This window comes from Patella vulgata, chromosome 8, assembly GCF_932274485.2.
Source record: "Patella vulgata chromosome 8, xgPatVulg1.2, whole genome shotgun sequence".
Lineage (NCBI taxonomy): Eukaryota > Metazoa > Mollusca > Gastropoda > Patellidae > Patella > Patella vulgata.
In genome coordinates this window covers 30112409-30131384 of record NC_065886.2, presented here as the reverse complement: position 1 = coordinate 30131384, position 18976 = coordinate 30112409, and the positions used below count along the sequence as shown (strand labels likewise).

Genomic DNA, 18976 nt, shown 5'->3' with positions numbered 1-18976 from the left:
AGAAAATCGCAAACAGGCCGTAGAGACTATTGGTCCTGCATATGCAAATTTTTCACCCGATTTCTTGCGGCTGGTCTGTGAGCTACCAAATCCCTCAACCAGTGCTAGACTTTACGCGCACGCCAACGAGTACACTTTACCTCGGATTTTCGTCCCATGCGAACGGCTAAACACCTTTCCTTGCTAAGATATTCTTCCAGCACTACTGACAAGAAGGGAAAACCACGCCGGGAAATCCTGAGGAATGAACTTTCGAGTCATCGACCTCATGATTAATGGGCCAACGTCTTGCTCATCTAGCCAGGATGACTCAGACAAGGAAACATGTAAATAATTGGACAAATGGTACTTGTCTTGTCGAATTATAATTGCAAATTGTTGTACACTTTACCATAAACATACAAAGCGTACAATATTTTTTGTCACAAAATGACAATTTGTTTCTTTGTCCATGGGAGCAACCGTGGCTAGATGAGCAAGACGGCGACTCGCTAGCCTGGAGGCCGCGGGTTCGCTCTCGGTGCTCATGGCCTAGAAAGGTACAGGAAGAAAGGCCTGGCAAGGACAGCTGTCTAGTCGTTCGGATGGGACGAAAAACAGAGGTTCCGTGTACACACATTGGAATTCCATATAAAAGTAGGCCGTAGCGCCGCTGTCCGGGCAAAATGTCCCTCATAGCACACTGTATGGAGTATGAACGTTTTCATTAGCTCAATCGGAGCAGAAAGTAGGACGTTAAACCCAATTTCATTTCATTTCAATTGTTTGTCCAGCGGCCCTGATCCTTTCCCAGTATATCCACGTTTTACAACCATGAGCACGAGTCACGATGACATTGTAGTCTTATTATTACATTGAATAACTCATAATTCACAACGTGATTAACATTATATGATATACAATAATGAAACAGGCTATAAATGGAATTAAAAGCTTAAAAAAAGAAACCCATGAAGGGTTAGAATTACCTTTGAGAGTATAGAATCCCACCATCTGGACTGATTCTGAGAAATTTATTAGGAGTTGTAATGATGTGGAGATAGGAATTATGACCGTTATAAAAGACGGTATCTGGATGCCATATTCGTTCCAATATTTTAATACCCAGTGATACGTTTTCTAGGGATATATTCATCGATAATCTTTTGTCCACCCACGTCTGACGAAAATAACAATCTAACGAATACGACTGAAAAGATAATTTTTTTAAACAAAAAAGGTTACTTATTATCTTTTTTTTTAAAAAACAAATTAACAAAAACGCATATTTATTATGGAAATGTATAATCATTTCCTCCTTTTATTTTATGTATACACCATGCAGTGTGCCCTGAGGGACATTTTGCACTGCCGGAAGCGTTTGAAGGGATTTTGATACCGCGTATAGGGGTCTTTAGCAGTGGGACGAAAATGGAGACCACCCCGAGGCTACAAGCGGAAAATCGAAACCACGCCACGTGACTCAATGACATATTGTATAATCTAAAGCATTAAACCATTCGGCCGACCAAACCCTCCAGACATTTGGCGTAGACTGCTGCGCCGTTATCAAGCAAAATTCTATTTCGGACCATTGTTGGCCCTCCTAAAGTTGGTCCGTAGTTTTCAGAGATAGCAAACTCCATGTATCTTCACTATAGAGCCCCTTCTATCAGAATTCATCGTTAAACCTTGTGCCTGAAAATTGATCACGGATCTCGGGGTTGTGACCCCTACTAATAGTATACATACAAATTACGGGCAACGAATATTACTTGAAATTCAAAAGAAAGTTTAAAAAGGATGTGTTGTATTTGATATGAGAAACATAATATCAACAAGCGTATCTAATCCATTGAAAACAACGGAGCATACGCCAACGGCGACTTAGATGTCCGGTCAATTCACCCAGGTTGCTATGGAATGAAATTGGGTTTAATGTCATACTGGTCTGCAGCTACAGGGCTATTAGGAGAATCTTCCCCGTACAGCGTGAAGGGTTCTATTACATGCACGCCAATTTGTACACTTGACCACGATTTCCGACCCATCCGAACGACTTTATACTTGTCCTTTATCAGGCCCTCTGTCCTGCACCACAGACAAGGGGGAGCCATGCTGGAAAATCCCGATGAACTTTCTCGGCCCGCACCCGGATCGACCCCCCCCCCCTCCAAGTTAGTGAGCCAAAGTCACAGCTTAAGCGAAGGAAATGAGAGAGAAATGGGGTTTATCGTCCACACGACACAAACTAGGCCATTTCGGGACTACCATTTGGTTTAATTTTATTTCAATAATTCGCTTGCGCATAGGGGTCTTTAGCAGTGGGAGGAAAACCGAGGACCCGGAGAAAACCCACGAGGTTGGACAGACGACCCAACTCCTTGTCACGTACAACCGGGAAATCGAAACCACGCCAGTTGACTCAATGACAGACCTGATGGAACATCGCGCACACGCTAACCATTCGGTCATCCAGCCTCCCAGCGAAGGAAATACTATCAACATTTTAAACTATAAATAAATACATCTCACCATTTCTAGTTCAGATATTGGTCCCATGGATCGTAATAAAATATCAGCATTCACTGTTACAGGTCCACCTAAAATATATATATGATGTATTTATTGTCCTTATTATATACTCTATTTTAAACAAGCTGACTTTTGGAACAATATTGAATTTCCCACGTTTTAATCCATGCTAAATTATAATTAAATTGAAGGGGTATTATGTAAGATTAGATAAAGAGCTGACAGTTTTCGCTATAATAGTTAAAAAATAGATTATGGGAAGCGAATATGTTGAAAATTTCAGTCAAATTACTTCACTCTAAGCCGAGCTACCGCCGCTACAGTTACAGTGTAGTCTCGATTGTCATTGCTACGATAATAAACAGTCTCGATTTTCCATTTTTACGTTAGAGATACATTATTTTGGAGATTAGATAAAGAGCTTGCAGTTCAGTCAAATTAATCGACTCTGAACCGAGAATTTAGCGATTGAATTTTAGGCCTAGTCTCGATCATCATTACTTAAGTCGGTACGTGCATAACGCCTGTTTAATTATTTATCATTTAATATCAAAATATCTTTCAACTTCGATTCCATCGGATTAAAATAAAGATGTTAGCGGCTTACTCTTTTTAGAATTCCAATTGTTGCGGGTCCTTGAGTATACCCCAATAAGTAGAGGGGTTCTTCTCGTTTTATCGTTCCACCCCAAAGGCTCTACACAAAGTCCCACAGGCGTCAACCATGCCAAGTGAGATCCGTGACTGACAAATTCTTAAGGTTTTTCTCGACCTACATGGAGCTTTGCATGATACTGGCATGGACCAGGCCAATTTAAAACGCGCACATGGGCTTAACGCCGAATGATGCACAATCTTTCTGTTCACCGGAAAAGGATCACCTGTCAGTTGCTTAATTCGGTAGAATAATTTGTTATTTTTTGTTTGTTAAGAGACTTATATTTTGATACGTCTGGTCCCTGATTTTTAGATATAATGCTGGCATAAAGTTATTCGGTTTACCGATCACACTATGACATTATCATAATATAGTGATCAGTTTGCCTTTTGGTCTTGCGTCATTATTGTATAATTTTAACGCATTATAAAAATAATAGCATCCATAATGCACATGAAGTATCGATGAATGTAAATGTGTTGAATTGGAATCCTAAAGTAAGATGGAATATTTGAAAAATTTGGAATCAGTTTAACATTAAGCAAAGCATATACATGTACAACAAAACTATTGGAACCCAGCAAAAACCCTACGACTCCATATTGATATGGCATCAGTAAAAACTGCCAGCTAATGTCGCCTTCGATCATAGTTAGACTAATAGGTCGGGATCGTAACTGCGCTTAAGCTGCTAGCGTTGACGAAATGATGTATCACGTGACCTGTAAATTAGTTCATATTGGCTAGCTTAACCTTGGCCCGTATTCACGAAAACTTAACTAAGATAAAATCCAAATTTTAGTAATTTGATTGGATAATATTAGATTGATTTTATTGCTTAGCCAATCAAAATTGAAGTATCTACTAAAATTTTGATTTTATCTTTAGTTAAGATTTCGTGAATCGGGGCCCTGCGCTTAAACTGTGTTTCAAAACGGATCGAGCAAATCACAAACATAAAGAATGTGCAACTCACAACAAACTCTCCGAGACTAGATGACGACAGTTTTTACTTCGTCCTGGCTAGTGGCTAATCATGTAGCTCAGTTAAAATTAGTTTTTACTCGTCATGTTTGCGCATGCGCTTTGTGAAAACCGAGGTAGCGCAAGGCGTGTGTCGTTATTTCGATGACGTAATGTTAAAAGCCCCGTCGTTTATTGGAAGAGAGAGGGAGCCACGGTGGCTAAGTGGGCAAGACGCTGGCTCGCTAGCCTGGAGGTCGCGTGTTCGATCGCTGCATTGCCCAACGAGGATTCCCCTCGTCAGTGGTGCAGGACAGCTGTCTACTTGTTGGAATAGGACGAAAAACCAAGGTGCCGTGTATACATTGGCAGTTGGAATTCGATATAAGAGTAGGCATAGTGCCACTAGGCCTACCCGGGCAAAATTTCCATCATAGCATACTGTATGGCGTATGCCTGTCTTCATTAGCCCAATATAGGAGCTGGACAGTGGGACTTTAAACCCCATTTCATTTCATTTTTGAAAGAGTTCAAAATTTTGCCAAAATCCGCTTTACTTCAACGGTAACGCAAATAGTAACACCATACAAGTATGTGTTTTTTTGTATAGATATTTATAGTTCTATGCGCACCTTAGCGTTGTGACGCATCAGCTACCGCGGTACTTGCGTCAGGTTTGCCTAGCCTTTTGCTGCAATTGAAAACACTCACGGCGACGCAGGATGGCGCCCCGGTTGCGTCATGTGACGCACATGTTGCGTCGGTGTTACAACAGACTAACCCTTCGCACCAGGCTAATGCACGCACATGTGATGTTATTAAAGGTTTGTAGGTTTTTTTAAGGAACTTAGTAAAAATCACTAATCTTTTCTCTTTTACTTTGATTTAGTCGGGGTTCATTTAATTGTACTTTCTTAACAAAGTTGTGTGGTTCTTTGGGAATTTATCAGAACAACAGGAATATAACAAGTTTTTGCAGACGTCTATTGAGATATACCGTTATAATTAAAGGTCACAGATCGATATTCCAACTATATAGTTATAAATTGTTACATTTAAATCTAAACAAATTGACCTTAACCGTTTCAGCGTTGTAAATGATTTTTGATTAAAATGTACGCGAAGGGCAAAATATATTTTCTTTATAAGATTACATCAGTGGAAGTAATGCAATGGAATGAAATGGGATTTAACGTCCTGTTTTTCCGCACCGACTGGGTGAATGAAGACTGGGATGCGCTATGCAGTGTGTTATGAGGGAAATTTTGCCCAGACAGCGGGGCTACGCCCTACTATTATTTCGAAATCCAACTGTCAATGATTATTTAACGTGCACGCCAATGTGAACACGCGGTCTTTGTTTTTCGTCCCAAATGGCAAACACACCGGAAAAACCCAAGGGACTTTCTCGGACAACACCGCGGTGCGAAGTCGATGGAGGGGGGGGGAGATAACCATAAAAGAAAGATAACCACATACAACTGAATAGAAAATTGTTGATATTCGGTCAATGAATTTCATTAACTGATATGAGTCTGTCGTTAAAAGGAATGCTAACGTTCCAGAGTAAAGACAGATTTTGTCGTAGGAGGGTTCCTTAGATATTTAGAAAATGTCCCAGGGGGTCTGCGAGTAGTGGAAAAACGGTCTATATGAATACATATTTCTTTATCTGTCTAGGAATTGTCATATTTTGAATTAGAACACACACAATCCTAGACTTGATTTAGACGCCATACTACCTAGAGAATCCCACCCTTGTTGTGGCAAGACACACTGGTGCAAGATTGTAAATGATATGACCACTCTTCCTGTATAGACGGTGTTCTTTACCAGTTCGACTCCCAATTTAATTAAAAAGAGGTGTCATTTTTCACATCTAAAATGAATTAGTCTCGGGTTTTTATCACAGAGTATATGAGTAAATTGTTGGTGATATTTAGACACAGATAACGTGAACTTGCCAACAGATTGTGGACAATCGAATATCTCTAAACAAACTCAATCATGAAATAAAGTGAAATTGGGTTTAATGTCCTTCTATTCTGTTCCGACTGCCCCACTCTTATATCGAATTCTAACTGCCATGGTTTCTTTTACGTGTACGGCAATGTCTACACGGGACCTCGGCAAACGCAATCATTTAAATGGTCGTTTGCAGGCGAATAGTTTAACGCCATCGCTTTAGATCATAAGATTTGTCATTGAGTCAACTGGCATAATGTCACCTATCAAACCTAAAGACCACTATGCGCAACCACGTTATTGAAATAATATTGAACCATTATTATGTTAGTCCCCAAATTACCTTTTATTTATTTCACACGTTTTATTACTCAATCCATCCGCAATATATTTACAGAATAACCATATGATCATTTTCAACTTCAAAGCTTTCAAGATCTTATTGGGAAGAGTTAATCCATTAAGGAAAGAGACTCACTGCTTTAAATTCGCATTGTTTCAATACTTCGTCAACTTAAATAGATTTGACTCCCGACAGCCGGAAGCTGGCTTGCTTAATCACAACAACGTTATAAACAAAGTAAAAGACGTGGGACACGCGAGAAAATACCATCCCGGAAACACAATAGGAAATGTACTAATGAACAGTTCTCACATGTTTGCTTTTCTGAAGACGATCATTTTATGAGGCAACCCCATTACACACAGAAGCAGTTATAGATGCAATACAAACAAACCAAACAATGGTATGCAAGTGTTAAATGTTGATGAAAACACACGCGTAGTTAGGATCAACAAATATTCATCTTTTATAACAGAGATATTTATATCTTTCTATCCACATTATGTCATATTGATCAACTATATTTAACTTATGTCCATGAAACTTGCGATATTTATGTACTGACTTTTAAAAGTTATAACAATAATGAAGGCAAGTTTAGTGCTTTTTCAGTGTCGGTCGAATTAGTTCTATCTAAATTACCCTTTAACATAACGACGGTGAAAGCCGGAACCATGCAACGGAGACACGTGGTTTTGAGAAACATAAGTTTTTATAGTCTGTAGAGAAAACCTAGCTCGAAGTGTGGTTCTTAAATCAGGCAACTAACCAACTTCTTCTCCGTGGTGGCTCAATATAAGACGTTGTCTCGCTAAACTGGCTGTCTCCGGTTCTCTCCCGGTGTTGGCCGAGAATGTACATCGAGTTTTTTCCGGGGTGGTTCCCCATTGTCAGTGGTGTAGGACGGAAAACCGAGGCCCCGTGCACGTTAAAGAACTCATAAGAGATGTTTTCGAGACTGGGTGATAATGGAACTAAAGTTAGTAAAGAAATAACATAAAATTGATCTTATATGAAAAAATAGACCGACATGAAAGTAGCGTACACGAATAACGCAGAGAGCTTTAAATATATAAAAAAGGTGTTTCCGGTATTCTAGAAAGCTTTCATCACACTTATCCATAACAAACAAAAATACAACTTAAAGACTTGGTCATATGAACATCTCAACCATATAACAAGGTCGAGAATTTGCACTATTCTAGGAAAGCAAACACAACACTCGCCCATAACAAACACTAGCAACTTTTATTCTGAGAATTAGATAGATTCCTATTACTGAACCATGAATTAGTTACATAGTTCCGTGACTTCTTCTTGGGGTAACGATCTTAAAACGGCCTAACACTCGGTGCACCATTTCAGTACGAGCGACATGAAACTTGGCATTCTTGCTCTTTCGACGTCAGAATTCCAAGATGGCGGCGATGACGCCATGGCCGGCTCCTGGTTCAAATGGCTACGCATTTGAAATCAAATGAAATGGGGTTAAATGTTTTACTTTTCTGTACCATAGTGCGTTCGTAGTTGCGTGTTGCTGTACTGTAAGTACAGGGATCCATAGTGGCTCAGTGAGTATAACGTTGGATGGCTAACCTGGGGATCTTGTGTTCAATCCCGATATTGACCGAGAAAGTTCGTTCGGATGGGACGAAAACCCTAGGTCCCGTGTACACATTTGCGTGAACGTAACATAACCCTTGACAGTTGAAATTCTAAATAAGAGTAGGCCGTAGTCCGGGCTAAATTTCCCCCCTAGCGCAATGTGTGACGTATGCTCCTCTTCATTAGCAGTAGGACGTTAAACCCTATTTCATTTCATTTTCTGTAAATACAATGTCCGAACCACGACCCTGTCATACCTCGAAGACAAATGTTTTAAACAGACACAATGATCTTTTATATCGTATAAACCCCCTTTTATAGAAACGTACCGTGCATGGCTCGTGGCTCTTGTCTAAATGGGATGTAAATCTGCTGTTTTCTAGACTGTGAAATTGATTTGTTAAATTGAAGAATTGGTCACCCGTAGGACCGAGTCGTGATCACCTCGCCTTTAACTCGACTAGTTGTCAATATCAAACAGTCGTAACCCGTCGGTTATTGACGCAACTAGAAATAATTTTCCAAGCATGAAATGTCCTCGCTTGTGGTTAATTTACCAATATCCTCTCAGGCCTGAAACTAAGTTTATAAAAGTCAACATGAATGTAAGTCATTTTACTCAAGTTTGTCCAAATCAGAATCATTATTATTGATCCTATGTAGAGAAAAATATAGGATTTTTTCGCTTTTGGATCAGTAGTTTCTTCCATTAGCCGATTTGTCATTTTTTTAGTATCTTTATCGGAATTTGATTTGCATTGTGCACTTTCTTATTATTTAATACGGAATCATCCTCGTTATTTAACGATGAAATAGGATTGGATTTAAAAAGTAAAAAGATCAGAGTATTGACGAATAATCCATTAAAGAAAAATGATTGGTTTTTTTTGTTGTTTTTTTTTTGTTGTTTTAGCAGAAGTTATTTTTGAATATTGATTAGTTTTTATAGGATATAAAACAGAGTTAAAGAGCATAACCATCGTGTTTACGATGTAATATTACCCTGTAAATACTGTATTTGTGAATTACGATTACCCCGTAAATATTGTATTTTTGTGAATTACGATTACCCGGTAAATACTGTATTTGTGAGGGGGGGTTGGATGGCTGAATGGTTAGCGTGTGCACGCTGTATCATAAAGTCTGTCATTGAGTCAACTGGCGTGGTTTCGAATCCCCGATTGTACGTGGCAAGGAGTAGGGTCGTCTGTCCAACCTCGTGGGTTTTCTCCGGGTCCCCGGTTTCCTCCCACTGCTAAAGACCCCTACGCGCAAGCGAATTATTGAAATAAAATTTTAAAAAACCATATGTTAGTCCCGAAATGACCTAGTTTGTGTCGAGTGGTCGTTAAACTCCATTTCTCTCTCTCTCTCTCTCTCTCTGTATTTGTGAATTATGATTACCTCGTAAATACTGTATTGTCAATTATGATTACCTCGTAAATACCGTATTTGTCAATTACGATTACCTCGTAAATGCTTTTGACAGATTGATGAACTAAACAAATATCAACCAGCTGATTATATTCTTTCTGTAAACTTATATACAAAACAGAAAAAAAAACCAACAAAAAAAAAACGTCAGTACGATTTCAAAATCAGAGAGGCACTTTAATCCAATCAGTCTAGAAAACGACTTACTAAATGGGTCAAAGCAATATTTTGTGAACAGTATGTTGACACGTTAGTGATTAATTCATCACAATACCAAGACATTACGAGAAGGTTTAGAGTCTGTACACAGTCTACACATCAGTATCTGGCGTGTCCACCGCGAGCGTCTGTACATGGAGTGGACCAGACGATTGATGAACGCTATTGGCACCTGTAACCATACTCTCAGAAAAGCCTGGTGCAGTCCATCGGCTGTGTTTGGTCTCGGTACGACGTTATTAAGTCTCCTCTGAATTTCATTCCAAAGATGTTCAATCGGGTTTACGTCATGCTGGAAAACGTTGTTTCGATGACGTGCGAAATGTGGTATGACGTGGGGCCTGAGAGCTAGATCGAAGTAGATTTTGAAACACCGCAGGACCCACTCTCTTGTTCAGGCCGATTCCACCCCAAACCATTATGCTTGGACCTCCCAATGAGTCTCGTTCCATGACACATTGGTCAGAATAACACTGGCCACGTCGACGCCATGTTCTGGTCCTACCATCTGCAGTTGATAATACGCAATACAGACTTTCATCTGTGAACAGAACAGTCCTCCATTGCATGTGTCGCCAGGTCTGGTGTTGTCAGGCAAACTGTTGACGTTCACGTCGATGGCGATGGGTGAGGATCGGTCCACGGTTAGGTCTACGCCAATGGGTTTTTTCTCTGGTGAGACGTCGGCGCACTGTATCCTTACTGATGGGTCTTCCGTGTGTTCCCACTGTCTGACATGCTGTCTCAGATGCCTGTGTGAAGGGATTCTGTATGTGCTGTCGCGCAACATGGCGGCCTTGTCGCCTTGTTGTAACCCTTGGTCTACCAGTTCGGGGCGATCATCCGTGGTGTTGGTGGCCGATGGTCCGAACATTGACCTGGAAGTGATTGGCAACGGCTTGGGCAGTGCGGCCAGCGCCGGGTCTTCCAAGCGCCTGGTTCCTCTGAGCTGTCGTGAGTCTTGACATGCTGCTGACGTTGTAGTGTGAATGATTCAAACACGTATGGGGGTGTATTTTATAGGGCTGGTCCCGGTGAACAGCACGTGCAGCATGAGTTACATAAAAATCATGGAGAACACATTACCATCTCAGAAGTCAGGTTGCGTTTTTGAGAACATTTCCTGGGTTCAGTTCAGTTGGAGATGTGGTCACAAATATACAGTAAATATTTGGCAAGTTTTATGCAATGCGTCTATTCAGAGTAACATACCAGCCTGACGTTTCTTTTGCTGCTTAGTATATGTTCTTTAACACTATACATACATGTATGTTTATATCATCCACGTATCTGGCCCTGAGGGGTTGATGGCAGAGCGCTTAGTCGTTTGGAGTTGAATACAATTCTGAAGTAACGAATATACCATAGGTGGTACCTTAATTATCCCCTGGCAGTTAGAATAAGACGAAATAAGAATTACACCTAATTTTATTTCATTTTATGTATATACAAGTTGAACATTTTAATGATTTAATTTTTAAGAAATCCAGACAAAAAAAAGTAGTTAATTCTATGCCCAGTCTTTCTCACATTTACTCTGATCAAGATAATGAAACGACACGTCCTGCTGTTCTGTCCCAACTAGGCTAATGATGACGGACATACCCCATACAGTATGCCATAAGGAATTTTTTTACCGGACAGTGGCACTACGGTCTATCCTTATATCGAATTCCAGCTGTCAATGGTTATTTTACGTGCACGTCAATGTGTATAAGAGAAATCGGGGTTTTGTCCCATCCGAACGACTAGACAGCTATCTATGTCAGACCATCAGAGCAAGATACGTGGATGATGTAAATATAGGACGCTAAAACCCATTTCATTTCACTTCCCTTGTCACGCGAAAAAAACGGGATAAAGTATTTATTGTTTCTGACGGACGTGTTTTTTTTATCTTGTTTTAATAAATTTTAAATGTTCAAAGACTGTAACGATTAAACCATTTGCTGTAAACAGTGAAGTGGTTAGAATAATCCCAAACAAATGGCGTTGCGATCAAGAAAAAATTAGTTCATCAAAAAAAATCCATCAAAAATAGTCCCTAAACAGCAAACATGACAAAGGTGTAAAGTAGATTAAAAAATGTAATCATTTTGAGAAATCTGTAAAGGCCGATCCAATGCCAATAGTTTTACTAGATAAATTGTTTTAATTGAGTATATCAGTCGGAACGAGGTTCCCTTGGTGAAATTATTCATTTTTAATGTGTCTGTGACTATTATCTATCTACACAGATCTTGGTACATATTTTCGGATAATTCACTATTTATATGATTTGGTAGTTGTGACCGGAACTGAACATAAGAGAAATGAAATGGGGTTTAACAACCTACTTCTGTGAACCAGGCGGGATAATGAAGACGACGGGTAGTGTACTATGAGGTAAACTGTGCGTTTCCGCCTACTCTTCGTCGAATTCCTACTGCCAAGGGTTCTCTTACGTGCACGGCAACATTTACACAGATCCTTGGTTTGTCACACCAGCCGAACACTAGACGATATTCTTTGCCACCCCCTCAACCGTTCACCACTACTGACACCCGGTTGGAGGGCTTGGCAAGGAAAGAATGGGATGACAAACGGATGTCCGTGTACATGTTACTGTGCACGTACAATTATCCTTGACAGTTGCAATTAAATATAAAATGGCCAATAGAGCCTTCATAGTCGTTCGGATGGGACAGAAAAACGAGGTAATGCGTACAACAGGCTGGTGTGCACGTAAAAGAACCCTTGGCAGTTGGAATTCAAAATAAGAGTAGACCGTAGCGCCGCTGTCCTGAAAAAAAAACTTTCCCTCCATAGTACACTATAAGGCGTTACCTGTCTTCATTATCTCGGTTGGTGCACAGGGGTATGGCATTAAGCCTCATTTCGGTTGGCTTTGACTTACTTTTAGAATATGGTCTGACTCTTTTATCATATCCATGCAATAGCCCGTCTAATAAATTCGACATATTCTTCATCTTCTGAGAGCAGTGTACCTCACACACCTTGAACGAGCTGAAATAATATCAATAAATAAATCAATCAATACATGAATGAATGAAGGAAGGAATGTTTGGTTATATTCTTTCACATTCTTGATACTACTGTTACTATAAATAGACTCTCCCAGTTTATCATAAAAATTGTGCTTATGCATAGAATACAACTTTTCTGTTAGTTTTTCACAATAACGAGGTAGTATGTGGTGTTATTTGGTATTAGTTGGTAAGACGTGGTGGTATTCGGTAGTATTTAGTTAGTATTGGGTTGTAATTATTTGGTACTAGAAGAATGCCCGGCTTCGCTCGGGGGTCATAACCCCGAAACCGGAAGTGTTAGACTAACGCCACCTGGCCTATGTTACTCCCCGGTCCGAGCTACCCCTATACCCCAAATTTCAGACACGGGGCAGACCTAGTGTAGCCGCCAACCCCGAACAGACAGACAGACAAACAGACAGACAAACGACAGTCACAAATATTAGTATAGATTGCGTAGCATTGGGTAAATCGTCCTTTCGGTTGAACAGTGTCGACCCCAACCTGCATCAGACTACAAATTCGACAAGCGAACTGATTATAATGTTTTAACTCAATGGTCAAAGATTCACAGATATTATTTTGATTGAATCCTGTATCATTACAGGTCCCAGACTGTAGGCCTAGAGCGCAGTGGGAGCTTACGGCTGACCCACGGATTTGATATTTGTTGTGCATTTCGTGCAATGTCTGTGTTAGCAGGTTTGTCTTGTCTGCAGGTTTGTCTATTACACTATACCTTGAGAAAATGAGATAGCCTTTGAGAATAAAAGTCCCTTACATCATTTGTAACTGTAAATGTTTTTCTATCTTGTGTTATATTAATTGTTTTAATACTCATTGATGTAATCGCCAGATTAATTTCTACTCAAAAGTAAATCACAAGAGACAAGGATTACAAAGAGAATATATTTTCCAGTTCCCTTCAGGGATGTTACGAGATTGACTTGTACATACACTATTTAATTTACTGTGAATGGTCGATGGAGATTTTATTTCTCGTAGCAATTTATAGCCTTTGGAGTACAAATGAAAGAAAAAAATATAGCATGTTTTTTTGTTTAAAGTTCACGGAAATGAGTATGGTTCAGAAAATACAGAGAGAAGTTTTATCAGATCACCCGATTTTTTCTTCAATTCGACATGAATCTTCAAAGACGTTTTTGTTATCACATGCAACAATGGGCACGTACATTAATCTATTGACATCAATTGAATTGCATAAAATGTCAACTAGGGTTAATTTGGTGGAAAATGTTTTCATGCCTTTTTCTTTTCAAGTCCTCGTTTTTTCTAATCTTTATTCTATAATCGGATTACGGTCAATCCCAACTGAGAGAAAAAAAACTACATGTACAACACAAAAAAAAACAAAAAAAAAAACGAAAGCAAAAAAGTGCAGCATACGGCATGGCACAATTACATACATATTCTAGAGAAGATAAAAACAAGAATTTTTGAAAGACGAATTTGTAATTGTTATTGAATGCTATGACGTTTAAAATGTTGCATATGTATGTTATTTCAAAACAATATAATGTAGAAATATTTTCTTGTCAAACAATCAACTAGAATATAGAAATGTTATCTTGGCGAACATTCCAATACAATTATAGACTTGTACACGTCCGATCCAAATTTCCCTCATATCACACGGCATGTGATATGGCTTGTGCCGATCTTCATTATCCCTGGAGGTGCAGAAAATTTGAAAGCAAGAAAAGATTATCAATAAGTTGCAATAAAAGGTGTACAGATGTAAGATAATATATATTTACGGCAGCATCGAGACTAGGGAGTACAATAACAAATTTTTGACTATTAAATTTTCATTGGCTTGAGGAACTTTTGCAAGATATTATTATAGACAGTTGTTAAATAAATATTTGTTCATCCACACAAAAGCAATGTTTATTTCAAATTATTCCAGGGTGTTGCAGAATTCTTGTGTATACACTAGTTTTGTATATAAATCGTTTCTTAGTGAGAGCTTCTATATGCGGTCACAGGATAGCTAAAAGGGTATCTGTGTAAATTGCAGACTCATCCCAGTTAAATGTTGTTTATGATTAACATAAATCCAAGCCTGTAATGGAATTAATTTTATACAATTTATTTTGACGCTCTAAAGTCATCATCTGTTTAAACGTTACTCACGGGTTTGTTAAATCAACCAAGCTATCTAAATAATGCAAAGAAAGACTCCTACAATGTCATTAATGTTTATCACTAATTATTTGAAAATACTATTGGTTTGTCAATGCGTTGAAAATCTTAAAACGATAAGAAGTGTCAATCAAATATATCTGTTCTATTGTTAGATACTTGATATTCACATTTAGATATTTGGGTTCCACATGCAAGACAATGCTACTGTGGATGGCTTAAGAGTATTTTGCTACTAGTAAATCTTAGAAGCAGAGGCGATACGACAGTTTTTCCGAGGCAACGGGCTTTGCGGCAAAGGTATTGAGCTCGTGTGGATATCGCGATACTCCTTATCGGGTATCGAGCAAATGGCAGTCTTGGGGTTGGTGAGAGATGTGGAGAAAAGATCACCGGCTGCTATCCTGGCCAAGGAATTCGCCGATCCGCACACCCTGGCTTTTAAACATGACCGTCTCCTGCTTAGCCGAGGGCTACGCGAGAGCTCAGAAGAATCAGAATGTACCTTTAAAGTTATAATATGGGTGATGTTCTGCAATAACGAACTTTATTGTTAATAGTCGCACACTAAACAACATGGTACGTGGGGGAAGGTGGACGCGATTGGCCTAACATCTTTTATTTGTGCCATTAGACGACTTAAGGCAATATTGATACAACTTAATTACTCATAAACGTACATCCAATCAGTGCTAAATTACCACGAAAGTAAGTCACTGGGACATCAAACACTGAATGGACTTCCAGTAATAATAATGTGGATTGTTAAACGGTTTCCATTTATACCACCATTAATACCCAAAGGTCTTCCGGGTCAGCTACAGCAATGATGTATTTACATTTATTGTATGAGTGAGGGCAACAAAGCCTGATCGAGCCTTATTGCTGGAGTAAACTATATACTTAAACGGTGTCTACCATGACTATATTCGGTGGTCAGAAAAGAAAAGATCTGATGGGAGAGACGAAAGCAATGTGGTCAATGTATAATAAAAGTGATCTAATCGTGTTATAAGAACAATATTGTGAGATAATAGAAACTCCAGTCGCCACCAGTTCTAGAGATAACAAAATACGGTACCATTGATCATAGGAATACCAGATATAAAATCTGCAGATAACGGATTGGAACCTGGCCTGTTTAAATTGGTAATAACACACTGACTCGTGTTCTAATTAAAGGGGTAATGACATTGACTAGTGGTCTAATTAAAAAGGTAATAACATACTGACTCGTTGCCTGATTAAAGACGTAATAACATTGAATCGCGGTCTGATTAAAGCGGTAATAACATATTGCTTTGTGGTCTGTTTAAAGGGTTAATACGACATTGACTTGTGGTCTGATTAAAGCGGGCATAACATACCGACTCGTGGTCTGATAAAAGGGGTAATACGATATTATTCATGGTCTGATTACAGAGGTAATAACATATTGACTCATAGGCTACATAAAGAGGTAACAACATATTGACTCGTGTTCTAATTAAAGGGGTATTGCCATTGACTAATTGTCTTATTAAAGGGGTAATAACATATTAACTAGTGATCTGATTAAAGAGGTAATACTACTGACTCGTTGTTTGATTAAAGAGTTAATAACATATTGACTGATGGTCTGATTGAATAGACAATAACATATCGACTCATGGTCTGATTAAAGAGGTAATAAGATATCTAATACTTATAGAGATTAATTAGAGAAACCAACAAAAGTTTGTATTACAATAGTCTTGATTCGTATTGATTACAGTACTGATTAGCTAAGTTTCTTAGCTAACCTTGATTCTTTTTGATTAGCTAAGTTTCTCAGCTAACCCCAGAATCTCCCGGTTAGTGAGTCAGCGACATATTCCCCCGAGCTACCTTCATAGTTAACAAATTCGTTCCTACATAACTCGTGGTCTGAATAAACAGCTAATAAGATAGGAAGAGAATATTCACAACTACTATGTTCACGAATAAAGATATTCTCGTGAGAGAGAAAGACAGAAATGGGGTTTAACGTCCACTCTTTGGGACAATCTGTTTAAAACACAGATCCTATTTCGTTTTGTTTTTATAGTTCAAAATTTCGTTTTACTTGTCTTTACTACACTTGTATCTGGAAGAGTTGTTATTTAACTCGTGTTCTGAATGGTGTCAGGGATAAGCCAATGAAACGGTCTGTTACGGCGAGCTTTAGGCGTGTTTTGCACGGAACTGTGGGTAATCCACTAGTAACATCAATGCTGATTGGTTAATCAAATGTCTGACGTCATAGGGTCATAAGTCGGTCTTTTGACCCCTGACGTGACCTATGGCTATAACTTGTCAGATGTTGGCCATGGAAAGTATAAAAAGACGAAACGAAATATAGATCTGTATTTTAATCAGATTGCTCTTTGGGACTAACATCTGTTTCAATTTTATTTCAATAATTCGCTTGCGCGTAAGGGTCTTTAGCATTGGAGGAAACCGGAGGATCCGGAGAAAACCCACGAGGTTGGGCAGGCGACCCTACTACTTGTCACGTACAACCGGGGAATCGAAACCAGCCAGCTGACTCAATGTCAGACCTTATGATACAACGCGCACGCGCTAACCATTCGGCCATCCCCCCTCCCCCAAATTGCAAATACCTTTGGAAAAAATGACAATTATGGAGTCAGACTAGAATACACCTAACGCCTATACTTTTTTATTGTTATACAGAATGTCCCAATGAAACTTTTCCCTAATACTGTGGTTACGAATAACCTTCCCTATACTTGTATATACAATAATTACATATACCACAGAACTACCAAACAACATCTCTAGAAACGGATATCATGGCATGGTATATTCATTAGGTGATCTAATTAATGAGATAACCAGACTTAAAGGAGCTAAATCGCTAATATTTTGGTCCTAGAAATTGGCACAAATGGGTCGCAACACATATAATAATGTAATATGAATTTATATAAACTGTTTTACATTCAATCGTGTCCGTTTTACTGTGATTGTCATACGTCTCAACCGCAAGTCAGTTTCTAGTGTCTGGTTATTCCAGTCAACACCGATATTATTTATTGCGCATGCTCTCCAAATAAGAACATGATATCACCGTTTGACATGACTTGTGATATATATCTAGCCTCATTCTTTGAGCACCTTGTTACAAATGGTGCTGAAACGCATTATGGTACACGATTCGTGTACCAATGGTAAAATGTTTATTTTGTCTTAAATATTGGATATAAGAAGCCCATCTTTTCCAGGTAAGATCACAACACCAATGCTGATTTAAATTGCAAAAAAAAAATCGTATTTTCAATGTCGAAGATTTTGGATCATATTGAGTTACGGATTTAGCTACTTTAAAGTAATCTCAGACATAAACTTTATTTATATTCAAGGACTATCACAAAAATGGATATATTCTACAAAGGTTTTAAAATACCGAAACAAGCAGTCTGGCCATCACCAAACTGACATATCTATCAATGATATAGTAAAAATGGATACGAATTGACAGACTCGTCCCAATTATTCTATAGTTAAAATTATATAAGTATAATTAGGAAATTAAAAAAAATGGGCTAAAGAAGACGGGCATACGCCATGCAGTGTGCTATGGTTCGAATAGGGAAATTTTGCGCGGATACCGCAAGTACGACCTACTCTTATTTCGTATTCCAAATGCCAAATTTTCCTTTACGTGCACGCCAATGTGTACACCTGACCACGATTTTTCGTCCCATCACAACAACTGTGACACTTAAAGATTTAGATAAAGAGCTGGTCGTTCTTGGTATGATTTTTCGAAAATAGATAATGCAAAATGAATATATTGAAAACATTGAGAAGAGGATTGCTCGAATGTGTTATTCCGATTAGTGACAGGTCTCTTAATCTGTATATTAAATTAAAAGAGGTAAACCTCTTTGATATAACTCAAATTAAGACATTTCATTCCGTGGATCTCATGTTTTATTTCGATTAGCGACGAAACTCGAAAGCGAATTTCGGTTTAACGTCCACTCGACACAAACCAGGTCATTTCGGGACTAACATAAGGTTCAATTTTATTTCAATAATTCACTTGCGCGGGTC

General features: G+C 38.8%; 1 protein-coding gene across 2 annotated transcripts in view; it reads right to left on the bottom strand.

Moving 5' to 3' along the window:
* LOC126830612 (gamma-aminobutyric acid receptor alpha-like) overlaps positions 1-18976 on the bottom strand; it is a 50521-nt gene that overhangs the window by 16289 nt on the left and 15256 nt on the right. Inside the window, exons 3-5 of one of the 2 annotated variants that reach the window (XM_050561013.2) lie at positions 12598-12707; positions 2515-2582; positions 969-1189 (exon numbers count right to left, since the gene is read on the bottom strand). In XM_050561013.2, the coding sequence (XP_050416970.1) occupies positions 969-1189; positions 2515-2582; positions 12598-12707 (399 nt within the window). Of the gene's footprint in view, positions 1-968; positions 1190-2514; positions 2583-8377; positions 8417-12597; positions 12708-18976 lie in introns of those variants that run through there. The other variant, XM_050561014.1, reaches the window with a different exon arrangement.